At 47.8% G+C, this 27236-nt stretch overlaps 2 protein-coding genes across 6 annotated transcripts in view; one reads left to right on the top strand and one right to left on the bottom strand.

Annotated features, from left to right (window-relative positions):
• Positions 1 to 10563, top strand: part of ABL2 (ABL proto-oncogene 2, non-receptor tyrosine kinase) — a 115388-nt gene extending 104825 nt beyond the window's left edge. For 3 of the 5 annotated variants that reach the window (XM_049868397.1, XM_049868398.1, XM_049868399.1), the window contains exon 12: positions 147 to 10563. In XM_049868397.1, the coding sequence (XP_049724354.1) occupies positions 147 to 1870 (1724 nt within the window). In that variant the 3' untranslated portion in view covers positions 1871 to 10563. The remainder of the gene's footprint in view (positions 1 to 146) is intronic. The other 2 variants (XM_049868400.1, XM_049868401.1) reach the window with 1 other exon arrangement.
• Positions 10564 to 12649: 2086 nt separating this feature from the next.
• On the bottom strand, positions 12650 to 27236 carry TOR3A (torsin family 3 member A). The gene is made up of 6 exons (XM_049868438.1): positions 26217 to 27236; positions 24971 to 25084; positions 22267 to 22532; positions 20240 to 20418; positions 14377 to 14501; positions 12650 to 13571 (listed from the first exon to the last, which is right to left on the bottom strand). Exons 1-6 carry the CDS (start codon positions 26914 to 26916, stop codon positions 13321 to 13323), a joined length of 1635 nt encoding a protein of 544 aa, XP_049724395.1. The 5' UTR covers positions 26917 to 27236; the 3' UTR covers positions 12650 to 13320.

Genomic DNA, 27236 nt, shown 5'->3' with positions numbered 1-27236 from the left:
ATCCATTCATTAGTTTTCTCCAGGTCCCGCCAACACCTGACTTGAATAGATGCTGACAGAACCCTTAGAGTTGAGCCTAGTAACTCAGGTGTGATGATTTCCTTCTTGTCTTACACAAGACTGATTGATTGGCTGTTTCTCATCAGGGTTCATTAGAAGTGCACAGGCCCCCAGTGGGTCCCCAGCACTGCCTCGAAAGCAAAGAGACAAGTCACCCAGCAGCCTCTTGGAAGATGCCAAAGAGACATGCTTCACCAGGGATAGGAAAGGAGGCTTCTTCAGCTCCTTCATGAAAAAGAGAAATGCTCCCACACCCCCCAAACGCAGCAGCTCCTTCCGAGAAATGGAGAATCAGCCCCACAAGAAATATGAGCTCACGGGTAACTTCTCATCTGTTGCTTCTCTACAGCATGCTGACGGGTTCTCTTTCATGGCTGCCCAGCAAGAGGCGAATCTGGTGCCACCCAAGTGCTATGGGGGGAGCTTTGCACAGAGGAACCTTTGTAATGACGATGGGGGTGGGGGTGGGGGCAGTGGCACTGCTGGGGGTGGGTGGTCTGGCATCACAGGCTTCTTTACACCACGCTTAATAAAAAAGACACTGGGCTTACGAGCAGGTAAACCCACAGCCAGTGATGACACGTCCAAGCCTTTTCCAAGGTCAAACTCTACATCTTCCATGTCCTCAGGGCTTCCAGAGCAGGATAGGATGGCAATGACTCTTCCCAGGAACTGCCAGAGGTCCAAACTTCAGCTGGAAAGGACAGTGTCCACCTCTTCTCAGCCAGAAGAGAATGTGGGCAGGGCCAATGACACGCTTCCCAAAAAATCAGAGGAAGGTGCTGCTCCAACCAGGGAGAGACCAAAAGCCAAACTTTTGCCCAGAGGAGCCACAGCTCTTCCTCTCAGAGCCCCCTCTGGGGATCCAGCCATCACAGAGAAGGACTCTCCAGGGCAGGGGGTGGCTGGAGTGGCAGTTGCCCCCAAGAGCAAGGAGAGGAATGGTGGGGCACGACTTGGGATGGCTGGAGTTCCAGAGGATGGAGAGCAGCCAGGGTGGTCCTCTCCAGCCAAGGTGGCAACAGTCCTTCCAACCACTCACAACCACAAAGTGCCAGTCCTTATCTCACCCACTCTGAAACACACTCCAGCTGATGTGCAGCTCATTGGCACAGACTCTCAGGGGAACAAGTTCAAGCTCTTATCTGAGCATCAGGTCACCACCTCTGGAGACAAGGACCGACCCCGACGGGTAAAACCAAAGTGTGCCCCACCCCCACCACCAGTCATGAGACTACTGCAGCATCCGTCCACATGCTCAGATCCTTCAGAAGAGCCATCTGCCTCTTCTGCAGGACAGCCCACGACAGAAACCCAGGAAGGTGGGAAAAAGGCAGCATCAGGGGCAATGCCCGTAAGTGGGAAAGCTGGGAGGCCAGTGATGCCTCCGCCTCAAGTGCCTCTGCCCACATCTTCCATCTCGCCAGCCAAAATGGCCAACGGCACAGCTGGTACTAAAGTGGCTCTGAGAAAAACCAAACAGGCAGCTGAGAAAATCTCAGCAGACAAAATCAGCAAAGAAGCCCTGCTGGAATGTGCTGACCTACTGTCCAGTGCAATCACGGAACCTGTGCCCAATAGCCAGCTGGTGGACACTGGCCACCAGCTGCTCGACTACTGCTCAGGCTATGTGGACTGCATCCCTCAAACTCGCAACAAATTTGCCTTCCGAGAGGCCGTGAGCAAACTGGAACTCAGCCTGCAGGAGCTGCAGGTGTCTTCAGCAGCTGCTGGTGTCCCCGGGGCAAACCCTGTCCTTAATAACTTATTGTCATGTGTACAGGAGATCAGTGATGTGGTGCAGAGGTAGCCACTGTTAACCTAGTGGGGAGATACACACATTTCTGAGGGAGCGGGAAAGGGGACTTGTTTTCCTGTGTTCTTGTTTTCAAAAAATGAAAGACTGATACTTGAGTGTGTTTATGTGAAGTACCTCAGATCCCTGAGTTCTCACGTTTACAGGTTCATCTCAAATTTTTAACAAGAAGCAAACCACATAAGTACAGGAAAGGAAAATTGGATGGAGGCAGGGCAGTAGTTGCCAGGGTTGGAAGCTGCGCTGCAGAATCAGGGAACATGTGTATGTCATGCCGTAAAAAAAGAAATCCAGCCCATTCCTACCTGGAATGACACGAGGTGGCTAGACGGAGCTGAGTTCAACAAGGCTGTGGTACCAACTCTGCATCACACAAAGGGGAGTTGGCCTGGGGGTCCAGTAGGTACTAACGGTGATTATATGCCAGCTCACCTAGTGAATTTATTAGGTCAGAAGAAAGGAATGCTGGGAATGTACCGAAAGAAGTTTTGTTCAAGTCTATTGGAAGCAGCTGTTGGTCTTGCTGCTACAAGGTCATTGCTGCTAGTAAGAACTGCGAATCAAATTGTTAAGATATGCAACTGGGAAACATTAGTACAGGAAGTAAAGAATGCTGGGAGGTTCGGTCGGGGAGATTTAAAACCTCCCCACTAAAGTCCTAGATTAGCAGAAGTCACTTCTTCTAGTCTATTACTTCTTAATGAACCAGGATCGGCTTTCTGCTTGTGGGTGCCCATCTGTAAACCATAGGCGCAGGGGTCTCGGCTCTTCTTAATGGTTCTTCTTTACCCCTTGCTGGGCAGGCTGTCTTCCTTTACTCCTGGCAGCATTCGGGGCATTAACCAACATTAACTTTGAAATTGTAATCACATACAGGTTCTCACAAGGGCATGCTTTTCTGCAACAGTGTTCTCGCATACCGACATACTGGCCAAGGACTTGAGCAGCTGTATACGTATCAACTAAAATTAACAGGGAGGGGTCCTCTTGTTGAAACCTAAACGGCCAGGCTCGGAGGCCTGGGACTGAGAGAAGAAGCTGGTTTGGTCCTAATGGCTGTTTCTCTTTACCTTTCCCCTGTCATCACTTTAGGGCCAATCTAGATCAAGTGTAGGGAGAGGCATTTTCTCTTCCTGGATTTCAAACGAAATTACCCAAAGTCATTCTCACGTGCTTTTCTCCTCTGACATTCCCCTTCCCCATCATTGTGCTTGTTTGTAAAGATCATATTGGGAATATTCTTTATTTATTTTGTAATTCACCTCTATTTTAACAGTGCATAACTGAAGGAGCAGCATTTCCAGAAAGCACCAACTAGACCCTGGAAACGCAGCGATTTAGCCTTCAAATTATGTCTTGCCCTTGGAAAATAGGCCTTTTCTGTCCCTTCTCATTTCTAATTATAGAGCTAATTAGAATCACATGGAACCAAGTCTAATGGTTAGATATTAATATTCCTAGTAGTAGGCCTAATTCTAGTTGCCATTTCATTCTCAAAGCTTTATGAGACCCTCCGCCCAAAGAAAACTCAATATACAATATCTTAATTTTTTCCTCCCAAAGGAATATTAGCTTAGGAAGATAGGAATTCAACATTGATGAACAGTGAGTTTTCTCCCTGGCTCTGTCATTGATCCACTGTCAAGCCTCATCTCTTAATATCTTAAGTGAAAGTAATGATACATGTTCTCAAGGGTGTTTTGTAAGTAAGTAAGTGCATTGCTATCCCTATGAGAGCCTCTCTGGAAAGCTCCGTAGTGCAGTCCTGTTAATGTTGAATGGTTTTTCATTCTCTTCTTTGCTCAGTAGCAGGCATTAGTGAAATTTAGAACTGCTGAGATAATATTAATTAGGCTAGAATGCCCTATGGAGCAGTAGTTCTACTCTGGATGAGGTCACCATGAGTCAGAATCGACTCAGTTGCAACTAACAACAACAACTAAGGGGAAACTGTGTTTTGGATAGAGTTTGGTGCCTTTGACCAATGAGGAAATTTAGTTTTCATTAGAAAGAAAGGTAAGCTTGATTTTTATCCTTGCTGCTGTAAAGGAGGTCCAGGCTAAGAGAAGGGTAAGAAGGGAAGAGGCAGTACTGGGCATTTCTTGCAGGTGTTGGCTGATCCCTGTCAATATGTTATGTACAGACACAGCACAGCGCTAGTGGTCAGGTTAAATCCCTTTAGGTTGGAAGAGAAAATAAGAGTTCCCCTTAACCAGTCCTCCTCCTGCCTTATTCCCTGCCATTCCATCTCATCATACACTTCAGTAAACTTGAAACAGTTTTAGCAGTTAGCCTTTTAAGGATGGGGAGGGGAAAGCTAAAACTTTAGAATATTAATATGCTGCTGTTTACGTTTATCCCTGTCATTGTGGGATGCAAGTTGAGGGATTATAATTGTTTTTCAGGGGATTTTTCTTTTTTTTTTTTTTTTAAAGCAAGGAACCTGTTTTTCCTTGAGAGCTCTGAAAATAAGCTGTGGAGAAACACTACTGAGTATATTTAAGCTCCCTGATTTTCTCACCGAAGAACAGTCTTAAGGAGTGGGGGCTGTGTCTTACTCAGGGGCAGCACCTAGCTCTGTCTTGCCTACAGTGGGTGCTCAATAAATTAAAGAATTTAATTGATTTTCTCAACACAGTCAAGAGTAGCATTGACTGCCGTAGCGCACCGCATCCTGCACCATGCTTCAACTGTGCAACTTCAGGGGTTTGAGGGCTCAGGGTTCAGGTTAAAGAGGCACTGTCAACTTACTATAAAATATAATTTGGGCTTTTCCTTTTTCTACTTGAAAAGGACCAACTAAAAAGACCTTATGTAAATTAAAAGGTTTCAATTCAAAGCAGAAAAAACTGCTTCTAGAAACTAAAAACGTAGTTTAATTCTGTCTAGCCTAAAAGCAAAGCAGATAGCAGATGGGGGGAAAAAAAAACCCTTTTAACAAGGTATCGACTTATCAACTATCTCACTATCCGACATTTCGCATTTGTGACGATAGTAAAAAATCTACTGACTATTTTGCACGTTAATGACGTATGTCTGGCAGTGACAAATGCTGAGGTGCAAGGTGAGGGTAATACTGGCTGTGAATTAAGGTTATGTGTCAACTTGGCTTGGCCATGATTCTCAGTAGTTTGGTAGTTACGACATGATGTAATTTGGCAGTTATGTAATGATGTAGTTACTCTCCATTTTGTGACCTGATGTGGTCATCCTCCATTTTCACATCATGCCGATTTTTGGATAACATCCTGGTGTTTGAAACCTAACCATGTCAATAAGTGAGGAGCGAGTGTATTGAAAATTTCGCAAAGTGGTTATATATGCATACCTTTGGGCTACCACAGCTTGAATCCTTTTGTGTACAGGTAATAATGATTTCAGTTCAGATTTCCTACTTTACAATGCAGTGTTTTGTGTAGAATACATCTTGTTTGTGCTTCACATAAAGTATTTTCTTCAAAGGCTTTGTGTAAAATTAAAATGGATATATTTTCCTACAGACTTCCATCATAATTTTCAGTGATACAGCCTAAAAAAGAAACTGGCCGTAAGAAATTGATTCAGTGTTTTTCCAGATGACCTCTATACACAGAGGTCATTATAGTAGAGACCCTTTCCCAGCTGTATTTTAGGGTTTAAATTAGAAATTTGCTTACAGTTCAGTTGAAATATGGCTACAAAAGTAGTTCCCAGTTAATGAAACATTCTGACTTTGCTAAGGCACAGCCCATATTTACTCAACTAAAAATCATGAAGTTTTTGAGTTTAAAAGATGCAGTATAGATAGTGGTTAAGAGTTCAGACTCTAAAACCTAAAAGGCAAGTCATTTTACCTTTCTAAGCCTCACTTTCCTCATTATAAAACAGGGATAATAATAGTAACTACCTCATAGGGTTGTTATAAGGATTAAGTGAGATAATGTGTGTAAGATACTTAGCTCAAGTGCCTGGGCACACAGTGAGCACTTCATAATGTCAACTCCTCCTCTTGCTGTTCCTGTTATAGCACCTAGTGGCTCTCAGCAAGGAGTGTGCTGACAGAATCCCCTAGGGGGCTTTGAAAAACTGATCATTGGCCTCACGCCAGATCAGAATTCCCAAGAGGGTGGGGTCTCAACTAACGTGTTTTTGAGAATCTCCCCAGGTATTTCTTAAACCCATCACTATCTAAGAACTGTCAATACCCCAGCCCTTCTCTTTACAGATTACGAAACTGGAGGAGACGATGGTAAAGTTACTTGCCGGTTATTTCACAGCAGTAAATTAGTGACAGAGCCAGGGTTAGAATTTGGGTCTCTTGACTCCCTGGTCATGGGGTCTTTCTACCATTTCTGCTGCCTCGTGAGTCACTACAAAAAAAGTGGCTCAGATAGACAATCAGTCCGCACAGTGCTGCACACTCTCTTAAAGCACAGGCTCCCAGCATTCCAGCAAATCTGCACCAAGCAGTAAGGAAATACCAACTAAATTTTTTGTTTTTAAACTACTCCTACATTCCTTTTTATTTAAAAAAAAAAAAAAATGTTCAGTACCATTTCAATGACTGAGATAATGTATATGAAAGCACTTTGAGAAAATATCAGAAGTAATATAACTCTAAAGGTGTGTTATTAATGTCTGTTTAGACGAGAAAATAATTGGTTAGATGCTGATTAACCTAAACGCTCTTACCTGTGAGAGACCTGAAAATGCAAATGTATAAACAATCACCTCTGTAATTGATTATAAATATGAAACCCTAAACGAATGTATGCTGTTGTGGCAAGTGTCTTGCTACGCTTGTAGTTCAGAGCTGAGTAACTTCAGAAATCCAGGACCAACTTTTTGGTTTCAGTGATTTCAGAATACAGAAGCTCTTCCAGGGACTTTGCCCCAAGAAGGATGGGGCCCTTTTACTCACCAACATTTTTGTCCATCCCCTGCTCAGCCGGTGAGAAAGATGTGGCAGTCTGCTTCCATAAAGATTACAGCCTTGGAAACCCTATGGGGCAGTCCTACTCTGTTCCTACAGGGTCACTATGAGTCGGAATCGACTTGACAGCAGTGGGTTTGGTTTCGGTTTTCTCAGCCCCTGAGTCGTCTAAATGTGGCGGGAGCAGACTTGTTTCCTATTGATGTTGACTGTCTTTTTTAACCTATGTCCTGCATGGTATTTTTGTTTTTGTCTTTTTTTTTGTGTGTGTGGTGGGGGTGTGGTGAGAGATGGCTGTAGAACCAGTGCACTCTGGGAATTTCCTACCAGTTATAAATGAGCTTGACATCATCTATTTTCATTTTTAAAAAGAAGAGTAGCTGAATGTAACCCATCCATTAGATTATAAAATATCCAGGAGTAAATTGCACTGGAGGCCACTTTCAAGCTAGCTGTACTGCATTCTAACCTCTCCCACTCCCTTTCATTTTTGCTACTGATGGCATTAATCCTCTCAGGCTGTGCCCCACAGGAGTTCACATTGGGTTGACAGGGTTATCTATGTTTTTGTTGATGATTTTGGGGTTTCATCATCTTGCTTGCATTAACTTACTCCAGTTGGGTTGGGCGTCCAGTTTCTTTGTTATGACCAGTCCTCTTTATGTAAGTGTTTTTCTGGGCCTAAGTTTCCTCTCATGTATGTTGATAGACTTCAGCTGTCTGTATCTCTTAGTTTCTGTCAAGCTAGTAGCTGTGCAAATGCCTGCTTCAGTTTCGGGTATGGCAGCATGTGAGAGAAATAGGGGAAGGTAGCCTCAAGGGAGCCTCTACCTTCCATGTGACAACCAGGGAAATTGCTGCTAGCCTTAGCCTCACTGGTCAGAGAGAGCCTCGGGCTGCTTCTAAGTCTCCCACTCTTAACAGAATATTTATACCTTTAGATAGAGTTCCAACTATCGGGCTTTTAAAAATCGAATGCAAGGGTTGTTTTTCTGGCAAGCCAATAGTGCCTGGAGCAGCAGTTACAGCTCCCTGCTGTGTTACACCACAACTTCAGTTCACCCTCCAGGGTCTGAATTTCACTGCCATTCCCTCCACTCCGGTATTCGGGGCAGCATGGGTGGATTTCAGGGCTGAAGAATGGGCTGCACCCTGCTTTCTCTTCCCCAGAGTATCCACCGAGGTGACTGATTATCTTAGCTCCAGCCTGCCCGTTGTCAAGTTTACTACAGTGTTGGAAGGTTGAGTCTCTGCTCTGGGGCTGCTGCTTTTTGTGCCACCCAAGTGACTTGTATGTTCTGTCCTGAGTGTGTGAAAGATGACATTGCCTTCATTTCTGATTCAGTATCTTAGATTCAGAGAATGGGAAATCGGTGAAGGCTCTCTGATCCCCTGCTTCTCCCCATGTGATGAGACCTGTGGAGGGTCATCTTGACCCTAGGGTGACTAGAGTGGCAGAGATCACCCCTAGGGAATGGTGCCTTTCAAGACGAGTTTCACGAGTCTTGCAGTGGAAAAAACCTGTCAGCAGGGTTGATTTTGCACAATTATTGAATTGGTAGAACTGATCTTTGTAGGTGGCAGTGGCTCAAAAGCCAAGTCAGCGAGCATTCCCTGCTGTAGGTGTTTTGCCCGCACAGGGTGCTGATTTGGGAGACTGCTGCACTTTCTCTATTCCACTTGATGAGCTGGGGAAGGACCCTGTAACTGCACCCTTCCCTCTCCATCCAGGTGCACTTCCTTGCTCCTGTGTTCACCTATATATTTGAAATTTCTTATCTCTTCTAGAAAAATTGTATCCTTTAACCTTCCCATTGCTGAGGGACCCAAACACAGTAGCAAAGCCCATGTTAACTCAGCCAGAGGTAACAGATGGTGTATTGAGTGGGTCATCAAATCCATAGACCATCTAAATGGAAACTATATCTACTTTGAGTTAAGTTACAAGAGTTAGCACAGAATTGCCCTAAGACCACACCATCTTCAGGGCAGAATTGTAATACACGTCCTCTGTGTCTTTTCTAAAGAGATTCTTTCTTCATCCCTGTACTCCTAACAGCACGTTTCAGGGTCCTGCATGCCACTGCAAGCTACTGAGCTATATACACAGTGCTCGAGGTCTCTGAACATGCTAGTTAGCCCTTTAACCCATAGTGGAGGTGAACTGTCGAATGCTAGCAGGCTTTAAGAAAAGAAGTACAGGGAGTTTGTGAGATTGGAACTTGCTTAGATTTGCTTCTAAGCCTCAGGATAGAAGTTTTAAATCATGTAATTAAGCAGCATAAACTTTGGTTGGAGAATGAGACTTCTGGTTAAAGCATTTTCACATATATGGACATTTAACTTTCAGCAATTATAACACGATAAAAATGGCATACAGATATGCCAAATATATTCTTTGATAGAGAAGGTATTGCAAGATCCTGCAATGCTTTGGGGTCATCAGTGGTGAACCCCAAATACTGTTCTGTACAATTCAGAAGTACCATACCACATGTTGTAGGTGGAAAGAATGCCAATAGACAGATGTTTTTGGTAGGTAAGGACCAGGATAAACAGCTGTCTTCTACTTTGACAAGTCATTTTTCACTGTGGCCACTGTTCTTGGACTTCATTATAAGAGGAATTTTCTGAGATCTTGAGAAATCACGTTCATTAGGCTGATTGTCTTTCAGGGAAATTAGTATTCAGAAACCAGAAAGGACAATGAGGTAGCTCTTTGGGCGTATGTTGGAAAACCCTCATATCTCAGACATATAGAGGGAACATGCTTATGTCCATAAGCATACATGAACTATTTTCGTGCCCATTAAGGAGGGGAGTAAGTGAAATAGGAGCAAATCAGATTTTTCCCGGTGGTGAATAGCAGCAGTGCCATGGGTGGTGTGTTTGGCGTGAACAGGCAGAAAGAGCTGCTGACATACTCAGACCCCCCCCACCCCCACCCTGCACTTTTCCTTCTTTGCAGTCTGGTTCTGTAATGACTATCAGTGGAGAACCCGTTTTATCCTCACTTGGTTGAAAACGAGTTGTTTGACAGAACTGTGTCCGAAAACATAACACTGATCCAGATTTTTTAAAACTTGTTTAATGTTTATACCAAAGGTCACGCTCTGCAGGTGTACATGTGGTGCACAGAGGGTGAGAGCTGGAGGGCCCGGGGCTGTGTGCACGACTGAGGGGTTCCAGTGAGACAATATGGGATTTAACTGAAAACACATCAATCATGAGTCACACTACCAGTGTTGTCAGGTATTTGTTCTAATTGTTATTGTAATATATTTTCAGTTGTTTTGTTTTTCTAATTTAATTCTCTCACTCTGTTGTCTGACTGTGAAGTGCTAACAGTGTTAAACTTGATGTAAATAAATGAGGCCCTTGAACGGGACTGCTGTCTGCCTGTTGTCTCACAAGGTTTGCCAACTTGTGTTTTGTTTTAAATAAAGGTTGCAATATTTTATCGGCAAAGTAGGCTTAAGATTGGAATGTTACTCCCATAATTTTAATTGATAGGGAATCTAAGCGTAATTTATCTCTCTCTGTATAAAGTGGATGTCTAGAAGGTAAAGAAGTTGATTTTAGAAGCATCTCTGTGGCACATTCTTTAGAAGGACCTCTGTGGGGTGACTGCTCGTCCTTTGATGGATTATATTTTTTTGAAGTAGCTGAAAAGCATCATCTGGAGCCCAGGCTGGTACATAAGGTGGGTAGTGTGTGTGTATATGTGTGTGTTTATTCAACGTGAGGTGACTGCAAAATGATTCTCTTTTAAAATCAATTCTGAGGACAATTCCAAATAAGCTCTAAAAATGTTTTGAGCCAATGTAGCATTAATAGAGTAAGAATAAAACCTCACAAAGGAATATTCTAGTTTGACATGGCCTTCAGTTTTTTAAAAAATGAATCATAGCTTTTAGAAGTAATCTTAATTAGGTATGAATAGAATATATATAACGAGCCCTGGTGGCTCACTGGTTAAGAGCTCGGCTGCTAACCAAAAGGTCAGCAGTTCAAATCCACCAGCTGCTCCTTGGAAACCCTACTCTGTCCTGTAGGGTCCCTAAGTCAGAACTGACTCGACGGCAGTGGGTTAAGAATACACATAATGGGATACATGTGGGCCCAGTTTGAGCAGCTGTTAAAAATTGGCTTATACATCTCCTCACATTCCACCTTCAATCCTTTTTTCCTACCCATTTTTGGTTTAGGAAGTCTTGTTTCTAGAATCTTCCTAAAAGAATTCCCCATTATTTTCTCCCTCTTTGTATTATGTATATTTTCCACACCTATGGCTATGGTATTTGTGAGGAAATCCATCCTAGAAACCAGTCTTTAAAGCATGGTGGTCAGGAGCTCAGGAGTTGGAGTCAGACTGCCTGGGTTGAATCCCCACTCCTCTTATTTGTGATGAAATTGATGCCTAAGTCATGGTGTTAAAGATTACACAAGATGATGGCTATAAAGTGCTCAGCATAGTGTATGGCACGTGGTAAGTTCTCAAATGTTAGATATCTCAAATTAGTTAGGAACCTTCAGACAACCAGGGTTCCAAGAGCTAGACATGGAAGAAAAGTCCCAGCCTTGGCTTTGAGTATGCTGCCAAAGGGGACAGCAGTTTTATTAGATTTTTATTCTTTCTTAAAACACCTAAAGGACCATTTCCTGCACACTTTCTAAAGATTACTCATTTCATCCTCACAATCCTAGGTAGGTATTGTGCCCGTTTTTACCGAAGTGAAAGCTAAGGTTACCCTGAGCATGAATAGCTTTCCCGTGGTCTCGCTGTGGTAAGTAGAGGAGCACTGATTCCAGCCCAGTGTGGCTGCAGAGCATGTGCTCAGACCCACGATGGTCTGCTGCCTGCCTTAGTTCCTGAGGTGAGAGATCAGATCCTTTATTTATGACATCAGACATACGTAGGCAGTGATAAAAGAATAATGCTATCTGTTCTATATACCTTGAAGTATGCATATACAGAGTTTAGAGCTGGGTATGTAACAGGATCTGGTGGCCTGTGTATTCTTTCCAAGATGGTCTAGACTGAGAGCTATTAGTTCAAACAGGCCCTCATGTTCTTGTGCAGTTATTTTTGTCCCATAAGTGGTATGAAACTAAACCCGCTGCTGTCGGGTCGATTCCGGCTCACAGCGACCCTATAGGACAGCGTAGAACTGCCCCATAGAGTTTCCAAGGAGCGCCTGGCGGATTTGAACTGCCAACCTCTTGGTTAACAGCTGTAGCACTTAACCACTATGCCACCAGGGTTTCCGGTATGACACTAAGTTCCTTTAATTCATTTATTTCAATATTTATTGAGTACCAAATGCAGTTCGGGCTAGGTACTCCCTAAGCTTGGGGCCGTTATTTGAGTTGATGAGCGTTACATGGGGAAGTGACAGCAATGTTCCATTTTATGAAGGCTAAAGGTGAGAGGGTCGGGAGGGTTTTAAAGAAGAGGGACACTTGAAATGACAAATACATGAGGGAAGACGTGTGTGTCATTCCAGAACTGGGGTAGAGAGGAGGGACCCAGAGAAGGGCAAGAACACTTACTGAGCCCCTCCTACATTGTGTCTAGGCACAATGCTAGAGACTTTACACGTTGCCATTTAATCCTTAAAGCTGGGAGTACAGGCGTAAATGTTCATATGTAAGAGTAATATGCTGTGGGAGCCTCTTTGAATAAGAGGTTGTTGTAACTCAGCTGATAAGGTCCCAAAGCAAACTAAAAATAAATTGGCAGACCAGTCAGTCACCTTGTCCGTTCCTTGAGTGCCAACATCCGCCCTTTGTACCTGGCATTTGAAATATTGCTGGGTGAGCATGGTTACTAGTGTGTCAGTAAGAAAGTAGGCCAAGGGTCTTAGAAAAATACAAAATTTTAATCTTTACATATGAAATAGTTATGTCTAGGCCCCTAATTTAAAACTTTTTTTTTTTTTTTAATCTGTAAGCAGAACAAGCCTTAGCTGTGATTTAAAAAAAAACAAAAACCCATATTCTGTGCACCTTATCCCCCAGCCTGAAGCCCTTTGCTGACCTTCTGTTCATAAGCAGAAACCGTTCAGCTTTCCTTTGGGAATGAGAACTGAAAGCTAACCCACCTGGTCTGCAAACCTGCGGTAATTCCTATCCTTGGGTCCAGAGGACTTCATTTTTCCCTTCTCTGTAAATGGAAGAGCCTGCACCCTCTGAGACCCAACTCCCAAGTATAAGCATCTGCCTGGAAGAATTGAGATGCTAAGGAGACCATCCATAGAATCCTAACAGCCCTAGGGATTTGTCTCTCACATGCCTTTCTCCAACCACCTGGCCCACTTTTTAGAATGCGGGTTTTTAAGGCACCAAGTGATTTTAGGAATTGGCTCTGGTTCAGATTTAAGGCCTTCGTTTTCCATACCACTTACGTGTTAGGGATGCGCTGGATGCCAGCCTACTCTTCCCACCCCATATAGTCCCTGACAGTGCTCCGACAGGCCCCGGGGTCCTGTTAGTGGAAGGAAGCCAGCTTCAGGAAGTATTCACGTAGGCCTCAAGGCAGGAAGTAGTTAATTCTCTGGGAAATAGATTTGCACCCCTGAGAAGAGAAGAGCTGTTCCTCCTTGGGGACATATGTCATCATCTTGGCAATTTCATCCAGTGCCTCTTCTGTATACAGGAGTTCCTGGCTCAGGAAAGCATCACGTGCACACAGCCTCACGTGACGGTATTCCAGTGGCAGGAAGGGGACGAAGAAGTCAATCAGGTTCTCTTTCAAGAGACGGCTGTGGCCAAAGCCACTGTCTGAAATCAAGAGCCAAAGTTACATGCAGTCTGACCTTGAGTGCTGAACCCACCTGAGTGTTAAGGTGCCCTAAGGCCAGGGCAAGGTTTGATCTCATATGCCAACTCCAGTAGAGCTGTCTGAGGTATGTCAAGAAGAACTATGTCTCCTCTGAGGGAAGGCGTGCCCTGATAACTATGAATGTACACCACAGGTGAAGCAGGGAGGATGGTGGCATGATTGCCAGGTTTAAGGTTTGGGTTGATGGTAACAAAAGGTGGAGTGATCCTACCTCTGACGGGAGGCTAGAGAAGTGAGGGTCTCAATGTGAGACTTCTCTTAACAGGCTTTAGATTCCACTGCCTGTATTTCTAGGGCCAGTGCAATGTACTCTCTTTAGAAGCATTTTCAGAAAAGGAGTTCAGGCCTTCTTGGAAAAGCCAAGCCTGGGCAACAGAGTTTGTGCCTACCCAAAGCTGACAATGTGAGATATGGTATGTCCTTTGTGGTCATACCATATCATAAACACACATTCTAACACATACACTTTACCATATTTTTACACAAATAACATCTGCCTTCTGTGTTTGTTTGCTGGCTACGCCCTCCCCCTCGAAGTATTTTCATAAGCTCACTATGCTAATTTTTTTTTTACAGCAGCATGTCAAAGAGGATTGGCAAGGCAGCGCTTGTGAATGTGCCTTGATGAGGAGGGCATGGCCAGCAAACAAACATAGAAGGCATCCATTATTTGCATAAAAATACAGTACTCCCACTATGGCTTTCCACAGAGCTTTAGTTTCTGCCTGGCTGGGAATCTGGTACCTGTGGACTCCACAATCTCAGCCTGGAGGTGTGGCTCCAAGTGTTCCATCGTAATTTCTTCCCGGGACCATCCAGCCTTAAGCAAATTCAGGACCACCTCATTGATGATATTGCCCCCAAGGTTACTGAAAGAGAAGAGCTTGTTAGCGGATTTTGTTCTTCTTATATTTAGCTTCCAGATGAGGAACTTGGCCATTGCAGCCAATGCCTGGAGGAATGAAGATTCGGGACCTGGAGGAATAAAGGTTCTGTCACAGCCCAAAGGTCTGTACAGAAAAGACATTGTTCTGCTTTGCCACCCACCCTTCCTCTCTCACTCCTCTAGACACTCGAGACTGCTAGGTGCACAGAGCACAAAGACCCGTAAGACGTGGCTCTTCCCCTTGACTTCAGTGTGGTAGGGGAGGTACACATGAATATGAATCCAGGACAGTGTGGCAAGTGCTAATGTAGGAGCAGCTTAGGTCTAGGGAGAAGGTTTCAGAGAGAGAATAAGGCTTCTGAGCAGATGTAGATCTTGTGCTCATCAGACATGAGGCAGGGAAGGGTATGTGTCCAGGCACAGATGCATCAGAGGGCCTATGGGATCCAGAGACTGGAAGTTGCTTGGAGCAGCTGGAGGAGCACAGGCATGAAGGGTAGATTGAGGCTACGGCGAGGAGGCCTTTAACACACATGTGGATTTTATCTTATGGGCTATGGGAAACCATTGAAGGGTTTTAAGCTTGGGAGTATGGGGCTGTGGGGTCACCTGATCATCCTAAGAAGATCATCCTAGGGCATGAGAGGTTGGATTGAAGAGGCACGGGATGGATGCAGAAAGCCAGAGGGCTTTTTGCAATGGTCCGTGTTTAAAGGTGATGAAGGCAATGGAGAGGAGAAGATTTAAGAATTTTGGGAGGCACAATTGATACGATTTTAACTGATGGGTGTGAGAAGTGAGGGAAAGAGGACATAAAAGAAAACAGGTGTTTATCTTGGGCTCCCTCCCACCCCACTTACAGAAGTGGAATATAGGAGAAGTGTGGAGATGATAGCGTGGTTTTACACACATTTGAGTGTTTTCACTTGCCTGTGATCTCTAGGGCTTGTCTGTGATGTCATTAGGCAACTGGAATTATGGGTGTGAAGCACAGGAAAGAGGCTTGGGTTATAGATACGAAGGAGAAAAGGGTATGGAGAGAAGATGGAATCTTACAGCCGGGAACAGTAGTGGAGCCAGTAGCACTCCTGCCCTTGGCCCTCTCCAGTCCTGTGCATACTTCCCTCCCACTGCCCTGCTCTCATCTCCCCACACTGGGCTGCAGCTTCACCAGTCTTCTGCCAGCCCCTTAAAGAGACCAAGTTCTTGCCCATGCTCTTCTCCCTGCTCTTTCCCCAGGCCTGGCAGAAGGAAGTGGAAAGGCAGGGGGGTCCGATATCTGCATTTCTTTCTCTCCTCACTGAAGCTCTGAATGTCTTGACACCTTCATGTGTATTAACTTGTTTTTTCATTCAGCATTTGAGTGCATCCTGGGTGCCAGGCTCCATGCTAGGCTCTTGGGGTACCAAAGAGGAACTGAGTGGGTTTCCTTCCTACCTGCCTCCATCTATGGGTAAAGGGGCTGGGGCGGGCATCTTCCCTGCCAAGCAGGTAATCTGTGACTACAAAGTTGTCTAGGCAAGTGGTCCAATGCCTCCTTTCTGGATGGGCCTGTGTGCCCCTCACAGCCAGCATTTACCAGAGGCCATGTGCTTCCAGCTAGAGGACTCTGGCAGGGATAAGGGGAGCCCCACTCTTTGCTCAAGTTCAGCTACTCAGCCAGCACATAGGGAAGCTGCTTACAGCACTCTTGTGCTTCCTAAAGCTGCTGCCCCACACCCTCTGCTGTAGGAAGGCCTGCCACACAGGTTATCTGCGCATACAAGGAGTGGCCCCAATTGCATCAGCTGAAGCAAGAGATGCCCATTGTCAAGGGATTGCCCCATCCTGCCATTCCCAACAGACAGCAAAGGCAGGGTACCCTGTTCATACTTGCACAGGCTAGGGGACAGGGCTTTCAGGGTGAGGGGGAGATGAATGGGGTTCACTCACCCAATCCCATGGGCACAGACTCCAGTGCTTGCCCCATTTCAACTTGGAAAACCACCTGGACTCTAAGTTTCTTGAGATCAGGAAGCTTAGCCTGTTTATCTGTGTAACTCTAGTGCCTAGCACAGTGCTTAGCTCATATGAAGGGTTCAATAAGTATTAAGTAAGTGAACAGCTGCCACTTGTCTACACTTTATCTCTGCTCCCACCCCTGATTTCTCCTCCTGTTTTGTCCCACAGCCAATGACTCTTTGACCATGATATAAGCTTTCTCTCACCTACCAAGATATAACCTGAGACCCTTCTTTATTCACTACCCCACCCCACTCAGGCACAGTCACTGTGGCACAAACATTATACCTTGAGGCAGATATCTCTCTCATAAGTGCCCCTTCCAAATCCTTCCAGGTCACCTGCTAACTGTGAGGTCTGAGGGGACCAAGGGACCGGAAGGCATCTTTAGAGACCAGCCCTCTTCCCTGCCACTGAGGCAAGCAACATCTAATTTCACCAGTCTCTTTCCTCAAAGAAGAGATCTTGAAACTTGATTTAATCAATTTCACTGAGCCTCAGTTTCCTCGTTTGTAAAATGAGAGGACTGGACCAGACAATCTAAGGTCAACAGTCAAACACAGACATAGCATTTTCTGTGTGCCGAGGTACCTTTGTAGCGTTCTTTTAATTTTTCAGAGTCCGCTCTATCTACTCTTTTCCTAACAACAGCCCAGTGAAAACAGGCTTTAATTACTGTCTTCATTTTACAGCTTCACCAAGAAGACAATAGCCCCTATCTCTGGGGTTCCATGTTCCTGTTCTGCCATGTGACTCCATTCTCTCAGCCTTCTAGGTTGTTTTTGTTGTGTGCCGTTGAGTCGACCCTAAGGTTGCCAAATGCTGTAATCTTTTCGGAAGCAGACTGCCACATATTTCTCCCATGGAGCGGCTGGTGGGTTCTGTCAGTCTTTCAATTAGCAGCCAAGCACTTAACCACTCTGCCACCAGGGTTCCTTCAGCCTTCTATATTTGGTAGAAATGGCTAAAGTAGTGAATGTTTTCTGGTAGCTGGCAGGCAGGGCCTGATTCCTCTAGCTCAGATGAAGAAGGGCTTCTGAGGGCTAGCCCAGGGCACACTAAACTCACTGCCTGCAAAGCTACTAGCATATCCTTTCAAAGGGCTGGTTTGGGATTTTTTGGGGATTAAACCCAGGCCCTTTAACAAAGGCTGATTTGGCAACACAAACACTGAATCGGACATGAATCCTCACCACTTCTAAAGGGGAAAAACCCATCCTTATTGCAGACACCAATTCCAAAGACGCAGTCTTCCGCACCCTTCACTAAGCAGTTGCCATGGGGTCGGCTCTGACTCATGGTGACCCCATGTGTGTTAGAGCAGAACTGTGCTCCATAGGGTTTTCAATGGCTGCTTTTTGGAAGTAGATTGCCAGGCCTTTCTTCTGACACTGTTCACTAGAATATGCAAAAACCTTGCCTTTAAGCCATGCCCTAGCACGGGTCAGGGGTGGAGAGCCCTGATGGCCCTGGATGGAGTATTTTGGCCTGGGCCCCACGACATCTGGGTTGGGTGGGTGAGGCAAGAGCCCTTCAGGGACCACAGGCTCCTGCAGGCGGGCACAGGGGAAGCTGGGTGTGCCACCTGCACCAGAACCACTAGAACCAGGGGCCACACCTTTTAAGTGGCCCCTTCACTTCCCTGTCCCAGTGTCTGTCCTCCTTCCTGGAGACATCAAAGCCTCTAGTTTCACAGTGTACGTCTTTCAAGCAGGGTAGCTTCCCCCAGGTGGCTCTGTCCCCAGTGCCACCTCGCCTCACCCACTAGGCCAAAAAGGCCAGGCCACTGGGGGAAAGGGCAGCACTGACTGGGCAGAGGGCGCAGCCAATGGGTCAACAACCAAAATACTACAAAGGCAAACATTTGTCTAGAGACAGCAGGGTCACCTGGGTCACATTAGGAAATCCTAGCACAGGTGAGGCAGGGTGACGGTTTGCCAAGCTGATGCCCTAGATCTGGTCCCAGTCAGTGGGGCCCAAGTAGGGGAAAGGTCAGGAGGCAGGCACAGGGTCAGACCTAGGTGCGAGGGGGAGGAAGAACCTGGGGCCATGTGGAGAAGACAGCAGCAGGAAGACATGGAGAAGCTTATGTGCAAAAGTGAGAGGAATCCCTGAGTTAGCAGTCACCTCAGACATACTTCCTTAGGTCATGGCCGGGGTGGGTGTCGCTTATGCTGTAATGGTTCAGAGGGTCCCCCCAGACTTCTAGATCCCACCCCTTTCTCATCTTACAGAGAGGCAGTGCTTAGGTGGAGAGGCCTTAGGGAACAAGGTGATTCCTTGCTATTTTGCCTCCCCTGCAATTCACTGCAACATGGTGGTGATCCATGCCCAGGGCTACCTCAGATGGTAAATGGTATAGAACCAGGGGTGGAAAACTAATGTGAAGAATTTACTGTCCTCACCTCTGGAATCTGGACACTCCCATGATCTCAGAAAACTGATCTCAGGTTTTCTCTTGAGATCACCCTGGGAGCCCCTCACCTCTTCACAATGCACTGTAGTGTCCCACAAGCCTTACAGAACTGGAAGGACTTGTCACCAACTCACCAAAATCCCAATCCAGCAACAATATAAACCTGTTCCAACTCCCCTTGTGGGTCCATGGCCTTCCACAGCCCAGCCCCTCACACGCTCCAGGCCTGGATGGAATACCACCCCCAACACTTCCCCATCCTAACAGGGCACCCAGTAAAACTGGGAAAATCCCCCAGCGTGTACTGGCCTGAGGAAGGTGAGGGGTGAGTGGGGTGGGGAGGGAGCCGGTGGTTTGGTTTCTACTCTGAATCTGCAAGAAGCTGCTTGTGAAGCATCTGAGTTGACCCAACAGGGACCTGAACTTGACTTCTACTTAACCTTGGGCAGGACCCTCACAGTTGGAGCCTCTATAAAAAGATGAGGCTGGACAGGTTGATTTCTAAGATTGCTCCTTCCAAAGCCATTTCAAGAGCCTGGGGCACACAGGAGATCAAAAGAACAGGAATATACTCCAGTGGTTAAGTGGCTGGGTCCTGCCTAGTCACTTGGCAAATCTAACTACAGGTGAGAAAGTAAAAGAGAGTTTTTCATTCAACAATTATGCCTCGAATTTCAAGCCAGTGACTTCCTCTTATGATTAAAAAAGAAACCGACCTTCCAAGGCTGGAGGAGGAACTGGCCGGTCTGGACTCAGAAGGGGAGACCATGCTGCTGTCCAGTACTAGCCTTCCTCAGGGAGTTTCAGAGGTAGTTTGTACTTGATTTTCCACTAATTGTGCTGACTTGAAAACTTACTGCCCTAAGAAGGGACTCAGTGTGTGACTGCCCTTCCAGGAGGCTCCGTGTTCAGCGGGGAGCTAGAGGAGCCCCTCACATTTGTGAGAGAAGCACACAGCCTGGGCAGAGGCTTAGATGAGGGACAGCTTCTCTTCTAGGCCAGTCTGGGCCCTGCGGGACTCAGAGTCCCTCAGAAGTGCCCTGAGGGAAGAATCAGGGGCAGGAGCAAAGAGACCTGGGGCTCCCCCACCCCTGCTTCCACCTAAGCAGCTAGGCTTCCATTTTCTGTACTCAGCTTTGTGTTAGTTTCTCTTGAGGAAGATCATAGAAGCCCTCTACCAACTATGATGCCAGGGAACAGCTCCCAAGACTGGGCGCTCAAATCATGTCAGAAAATCTCTGGATGAGGGTTATTTCTCTCCCCCTCCCCACATACCCCTCCTGACTGTTGTTTTTCAATCTCACCTGAGAAAAAGAAAGATGGTTCTCGGGGCCTTGGCCCTGTGGCCCTTGGGGGCCCGGCGCTCCAGATGTGGCTCGAGGGCTTCCAGCAGCCCCGGGTGCAGCTTCTCAGCCTCATCAAAGATGAACAGGGTCTGGTGGCAGCGCTGCTGCGTTTCCTGAATCTGGCTGCTCAGCTGCTCCTGCATAGGATACAGGGAGCTGCTGGGAGCAGTGGGAGGCACAGCCTGCTCCAGCCCCAAGGGCCCTGGTAAGAACATGGGTTTCTCCAAGACACCAGCAGTGAATCACCTAAGGCTGGGTTCCACCCTAGAGCCACCAAATCCAAACCTCCAGGGCTGGAGCTAAGATACTGGCATTTTAAAAATCTTCCGAGATGATTCTTATGCACCCTGCGGTTTGGAAGCCAAACAAAGTGGATCCCGCCTGGGTAGAGGGAGAGCCCTGGAATGGAGTGGTGAGAAGCCCTGCCTGCTCCTGGGGACAGGCCCCAGCTTACAGCCCCACTCCCTCTCTTCCAGGATGAGACCCAACCCAGAACTATCATCGACCTCAGGGGTGGGAGTCAGGCTCTAATACTGCGGTGACAGGCAGAGACCAGGCTCAAGTTCCTTGAGGCAACCATATTCCACTGCCCTGAACGCCTAGGAGCAGCACCCACGGCAACAAGGGTCAGGCCGAAATGCCAGAGGAGCAAGTCTGAGGTGGGCCCCTCTAGGGCCCACCCAACCTATAACTGGGGGCTTCCACAGGGGGCTATGTTGGACTCCCTAACCCAAGCAAGATGGTAAGTCCTGAATTGGAAAAAAAAGCTTCTTTGCAGGGTTCATCAAGAGAACAGGACATAGAAGATACTTGATAAAACACATTGTCAAGATTAAAAAAAAAATACTATTTGGGGTCAGATCCCACCCCAGGGGTGATGGTTTCCCAGAACATGCGCTCCATCTCTGTCTCCAGCCTCTCTGGACCCTGACTTCAGCCCCTAGTTGCCCAAGTGAGTGTAGGGGTGTGTGAGGTGAGACAGCGAGCATCTATGTGTCCATTTCCTCAGTGGGGAAGCTGGGCCCCATAGCAGTTTTTGCCACAGTCAAGGCCAGATAGCTCCCTCCTAGGAAGGCCCAGCTGACTGGCTGCCAGGCCCTAGGATAGGTGAGGTTCAGGACAGCTCACCCTGTTTTGGCCCCCCAAGGCCAGTGTGACACTTCCAGGCGACCTGGGGAATCTCTGTCTGTACAGACCTACACGATCTTTCTAGATTAACACTCCAAATTTTAGGGCTGAAAGTCAAGTTAGGTGCATTCACCTCTGCCACGTTGCATGGGGTTTTGGTCATCTCCGGGCTGCTTTTAAATACTACATGTCTGAGTTAGAAGAAACTCAAAATAGCGGAGCAGCTAAGAAAATTTTTGCCCGTCTACTTGCTGGCATAGAATGAGCCATTACAGGAAGACATGAGGAATCACTTATAATATGCCACTTTTTTTTTTTTCCTTAAAACTTAAAGTTCCTCATGCAACTTTCTGTCCAATGTTAATTCCAATGACATAAAACAACATAAGGGGAAGTGTGAAAGGAAGGACACCAAAATGCTTACTGTGCTTGTGTCCACGTGGGGAGATTATGATAAAGTTTTTGCTTCTCTCTGTTCCCATTTCCTGCAAAGCATATTTCTTTTTATAACAGAAAAATTAACACATGGATTCTCTTTAAGCTCACTGTCTGGCCCCTGTGTGTGGCTGGTAATGAGACAGAACTTGGGACCAGAGGTGTTTGGAACTTCACTCTCCCCCAGATACTCAGGGTCCCATCTGTGTGAAATGGGTGGAGTGGATGTTGCCTGTCAGAGGTTCTGTTGCAACAGCTGCGTCCCCCTCAACACACTCACCCGCCAGGCTTCTCCAGCACCCATCTCCTCGTAAGGAAGGGCTGGTGTCAGGGTCTCCTACCCAGCCCAGAGGCCTGCTTGGGCCGTGGAAGCCTCATTTCAGCCCCAGCGCCATCTAGCAAAGCTGCCTGCCTGGTCTCACCTTGTACAGGTCCACATACTTGGGGTGAGGAAAATGGAACATGGTGATGAACACCTGGACACAGTCGCTCCTCAGCCCGTCCCGGTACAGGTTCTCTGCCAGCATCCGGGCCACGAAGTTCTTGCCGGTGCCAGACCAGCCATGGAATGACAGGGCCAGGGCCTTGCCTGGCTGAGGCGTCTCTATGTAGCTCCTCACTGCTCTCAGGACCAGCTCCTGGGCCAAATGCTGGCCATGCAATCGCACACTCAGGTCTGACTCGAGGCCTGGGAAAAGAAAAGGGGAGGTCACTGTGAGAGGTACCCACAGGTACAATCCCCAACCAGGATCGGTGATGGCCAAGAGACCATCCCTACAGGTCTCTGAGGTGGGGCCAGTTATTTACCCTGTTGGGCCTCAGGACAAGAAGCCAGAGGGCAAACATTACAGCAGAAAGAACTCACGGGTTATTTTCTGTAAAGTCTGAGAAATCAAGATTGAACTTAGGGAGAGAAAGGAATCGCTCTTCCGAAGACACCACAGAATGGCTGCTGAGTCCTATCTGGAGAAGGGCTCCCCTTAACCATCACTACCCCCTCACCCCCCACCCGTATACCTGCAAGTTTCCTCCCACCCCTTAGTTTCAGGACTCCCTAAATTTTTTATGGAGAAGTCTTTATTTTATCTGTTCGATTGGGCAAATACTTGCTGGGAGCGGCTACCATGTACAAAGCTCTTAGCAAGGCTTGCTTTCTCATAGCTGTGAGGCTGCAGGGCTTCAGACTGTGGTACTGGGAGCCATAGTGGGGATGGGGAGGGCGTGCTACCAGCTGTGGGCAAGGCACTGCCTCCCTGAGTTCAGGGTCGACTGGATGGGACCTTGAGCCAGGCCAGAGGGGTACATGGGAGCCTTGGCAGGTCAGGGTCTAATGTAAGACCCTGGAGGTCTCCTGTCCTTGTCAAGCTGAAACCTACTGTCCCACCCAGACATGAAATGCTTCCAAAACAGTAGTAATATGGAAGGGAAATGTAACATTTGTATTGTCTTCCCTATACTCAGCACTGGGCTAAGTGTTTCATATTTCATCTTCCCAATAATTCTTCAAGTTAGGTGTTATTATCCCCATTGAAGCTAAGGAGACTGAGAGAACTGCCCAGGGTTGGGCAGCCAGGGAGAAGAGAGGCTGGGACTCTAGCCCGGGGTCTTGGGCCAGAACAATGTGGGCACCCAGGACCTTGGGGAACGACGGGCACGTTAAGGGAAGAGAGGTAATTTGCTAACTGCCCACTGAAGGTCTTGTCCTGAGTCAAGAGAAATCTAAATCAGACTTCCTGACCTGGAGTCCAATATTCTATCCTGGACCAGACCCTCTCCTGGGACAGAGGACTTCCTTAGGATTGTCGGAAAGCATTGTGTCATCGGCATCTTCATTGATTAAGTGACCCAGTGTCTAGGGTGGGCCTCATTTATGGAGATGGGAAGGGCTGGGATTAGGAGAGCTCTAGGCAAGTAAACTGCTCCTGGGCAAAGCGGTCAGAGATACCTTTTGTAGAGGACTAAACTATTGGTCCTTAACCAGAGTTTGTTCAGTCTTGGGGCTAATGAACATCCTCTGAGAGTCAAAATGCAAAATCAACTGTGATATGCAAATCAAGCCACCTGAACCAATGAAAAAAATACACAGAAGGAAGGTTGGTTAGTCATAATTCCTATGCAGCTGGGCTTGAGGGAGGGAATGCACAGGCATACTGGCCGGGGATTTTCAATCCACATGATGGCTACTATGAATTAGTTTACAATCAGAAACAACCCCCTGTTTCTCTCTGGTGTGGTGGCACTGAGGCAATCCCACTGATCCCAGATGACCAGGAAACCCATGTTGCATCACCTAGCCATTTGTTGGCTAAAGGTTAGAAAGGGGAACTTTTAATCACAATCCATAATTTCCGATCAGTTCTCTCACTCTATCCTCTTAGCCATCCTCTGGGGTGGGCAGCACAGAGGTTGCTGCTCCTATTTAGAGAGATAAGGTGCTCTGGGCCTGACTCTCCTAGGGGGTTGTTGGATATATTGGATAATGAGTCAATAATCCCTGCCTGGTACATACTAGGGCTTGGAGCTATTCACTATTCCCCTTGGACACTCTCCCAGGGTCAGCAGGAGGGCATGGTGAGAGAGTGGCAGGCAAATGAGCAGCAGGAAGCCTTCTGTCTATCCAGGGGATGACTTCTCTCTTCAGATAGGGTCAGTCCGGGGCCTGTCCTACACCTGGCAGTGTCCCTCCTCCCAGCTGTTCCATGGCATTCCCATGGACTCCCAAGATTCAGGAATCTAGTTCAGTCCCCTTGAGCCATTAAGCTAAAGGCTAACAGGGGCTTCCTGTTGCGGATTCAAGTATTTGAGCGCTTCTTCAAGAAACAGGATGGAGATGCTTTGATCTCTGTTTCTAGATGAAGAATGCAAAATCCATTAATACACCACTTCCCATTGTTGTTTGATGGTGCTATTTCTGGAAAACCTAGCAGTTCAATGTCTTGCCCAAAGCAGATCCTCACATAATTGCAGGCCTGACTTCGATCTTACTGTGGCAATCCTTCCTGGGGGGCGGTTGGACAGGATAATGAACAGTCCCTTATACCTTAGCCATTTCACCTGAATTTCCAGCCCTCCACCCCCACCCCGGTGCATAGATCAGTGGCCCCTTGGAGCCATGTGGAATCTCACCTGTGAAATTGTTGGAGATCCTGCAGTCGCCACTGTCACAGCAGCCCTGAAAGCTGCAGTACCACATGGTCAGGATATCCAGGTACCGCTGGGTCAGCAGGGGAAGGTTCCAGGCTGGAAAAGGAGGAGCTGTGAGACAGGGTCGGGGGGAGCTGGCACTCCCTCCCTGTGGAACCTGTGTTGCTCATGCAACTCAACGTAGCAGAGACGTTCTTCTCCTGCCCTCTGTCCCCTCCAGACCCACTCCTCACTGCTCTCCTCTGGGCCTGCCTTGCGTCACACCAGGAGTGGGCACCTCCAGTTTTGAGGAAGTCAATGGCCTTGACAGAGATCCAGCTCCAGCAAAGGTTCAAGTTATTCAACAAATATGACTTATCTACTTTGTGCTAGAAGTATACGAAACCCAGACCCAGCTGCCTACAAGGAGCTTGCAGTTAGGCAGGGAGACAAACGGTAGCTGGCAATTATTCTTCCCACTTGCTTTGGGTTCCAGAATAATCTGATCACAGCCAACTCCAAGGGCCTCTACATTTTTTTGACAATTGGGATTTGAATATACCCAGTACTGGCAAAAATAAACCATCCACTGGAATTTAGAAATCTTTTGATTTAAACGAAAGATGTTTCTAGCACTTGTTACAGGATTGGACCTAGAATTACCCACAACACAGACTGGAAAGAGCTCAGAGGTCATCAGGTCCACAACAGTGATGTGACAACTCTGCCACACAATTTGTCAGTGACAGAGTCAGAACCAGAATTCAGATCTTGGACTGCATCCCCGGCCTCTGCCCACTGCATGTCCTCAAGGAGAGAAGGAGAAGGCATTTGGGGATGGGGAAGTCACCAGGTTTGTCCACACAGGGGTTTCCTTAAAGCCATCAAGAAGGTGGGAAGGAGCAGCCCCTTTGAATGGGTGGGTTGGGAAACAGCACCGGAAGTGTGGGCAAGGTGAGGTGGGGGAGAGCAGCCAGGTCAGTTTATATTCGTAAGGTGACTGCACCAGGGACCGGGACGGGGACGGGGACAGGGAAGGGTGTGACAGGGCTACCTGATCCCCCAGAGGCTGCCTCCCCACAACGAAACAGTAACGCTGGCTGATAAGAACCCAGTCTGGTGGCCCAGATTAGGAGGGCCCAGGGCAGGAGCCATCTCCTGCGAACCACATTCAGCTTGGCGTCTGCACCGCATCTTGTCTCGCGCCCTCCGGAGCCAAGGGCAGGCCGAGGCCGGCTGGTGGTCTTACCCAGGGGCTCCGTGGTCGCCTCCTCGTCCTCCTCGCAGTCCTTGGACCGCATCTGGCAGATGAAGAGAGTCCAGTATCGCCTGGAGACGGCACCGGCCGCCTTCAGCCGCTCCTTAAGGCCCTGGAGGCCGGGCCAGGCCGCACCCGTCTCTGCGGCGCTCTCCCCGGGCCTCGCCGCCCCTTCGCGGCCGGGCGCGCCCGGGAGCAGCAGCAGCAGCAGCAGCAGGAGGCAGAGCCCGAGCGGGCGCCGCGGGCCGCGAGCCATGGCCAGAGCCCGCGCCGCGCATCCGTCCGGCCCGCCGGCGCGGGGTCCCTCGGCCGCCGGCTCTTCCCGGCTCTTAAATCCCGGGCGGGCGGGGGCTCGCGTCCGAGGCCGGATTGGCCCGGGATCGGCGTTGTCGTGGGAACCGCAGGCCGAGCGGCGCTCGCTCTGGTCCCGGGCGGCGTCCCCCGCCTGCCAGCTCGCCTCACAGTGACCCAGGGCGAGGCCCAGCGCCCGCTGGAAACGAAACCCAGGCTCGTGACGCGGAGGGCACCCCGAGGCCGCTTCCAGGCCCCACCCACGCACCGGGCCGGCTCCAGGAATCAGTCTGTTCTGGGGAGTGAGTGTGGTTGGTTGCAAAGGAGGTGAAGTCAGGTCTTGGGAGTGTTTACTGTCCGTCACCATGTTATTACTTACGGGGAAACTCTGGTGGCCCATCTGAGGCCGACCAAATAATGGGACCTGTTCGTGCCCTTTCTCGTGCCTGCAAGATCAACTTCCTATCAACAGATTAGGCAAAACCATGGAAACCATCGCACCTAGGATCCTTACTTCCGGCAGAGGAGTCAGCTGGGTGCCGAGACACGAAGAGGAGAATGGGCAGCAGGGGGTGCGAGTAGGTCAGTCACACTTCACGAAGTCTGTCCGCCGAGGTGGCCCTGGCTCTCCTGCAGGGGAAAGGAAACATCTCCGCAGCCAGCAACCAGCAGATTTCCACAGCTGGAAGTCCACCAAAAGCAAGAGGAACCTAATGGGCT

This window comes from Elephas maximus, chromosome 24, assembly GCF_024166365.1.
Source record: "Elephas maximus indicus isolate mEleMax1 chromosome 24, mEleMax1 primary haplotype, whole genome shotgun sequence".
NCBI classification, from domain to species: Eukaryota; Metazoa; Chordata; class Mammalia; order Proboscidea; family Elephantidae; genus Elephas; species Elephas maximus.
This window is presented reverse-complemented; position numbering and strand designations above follow the sequence as displayed.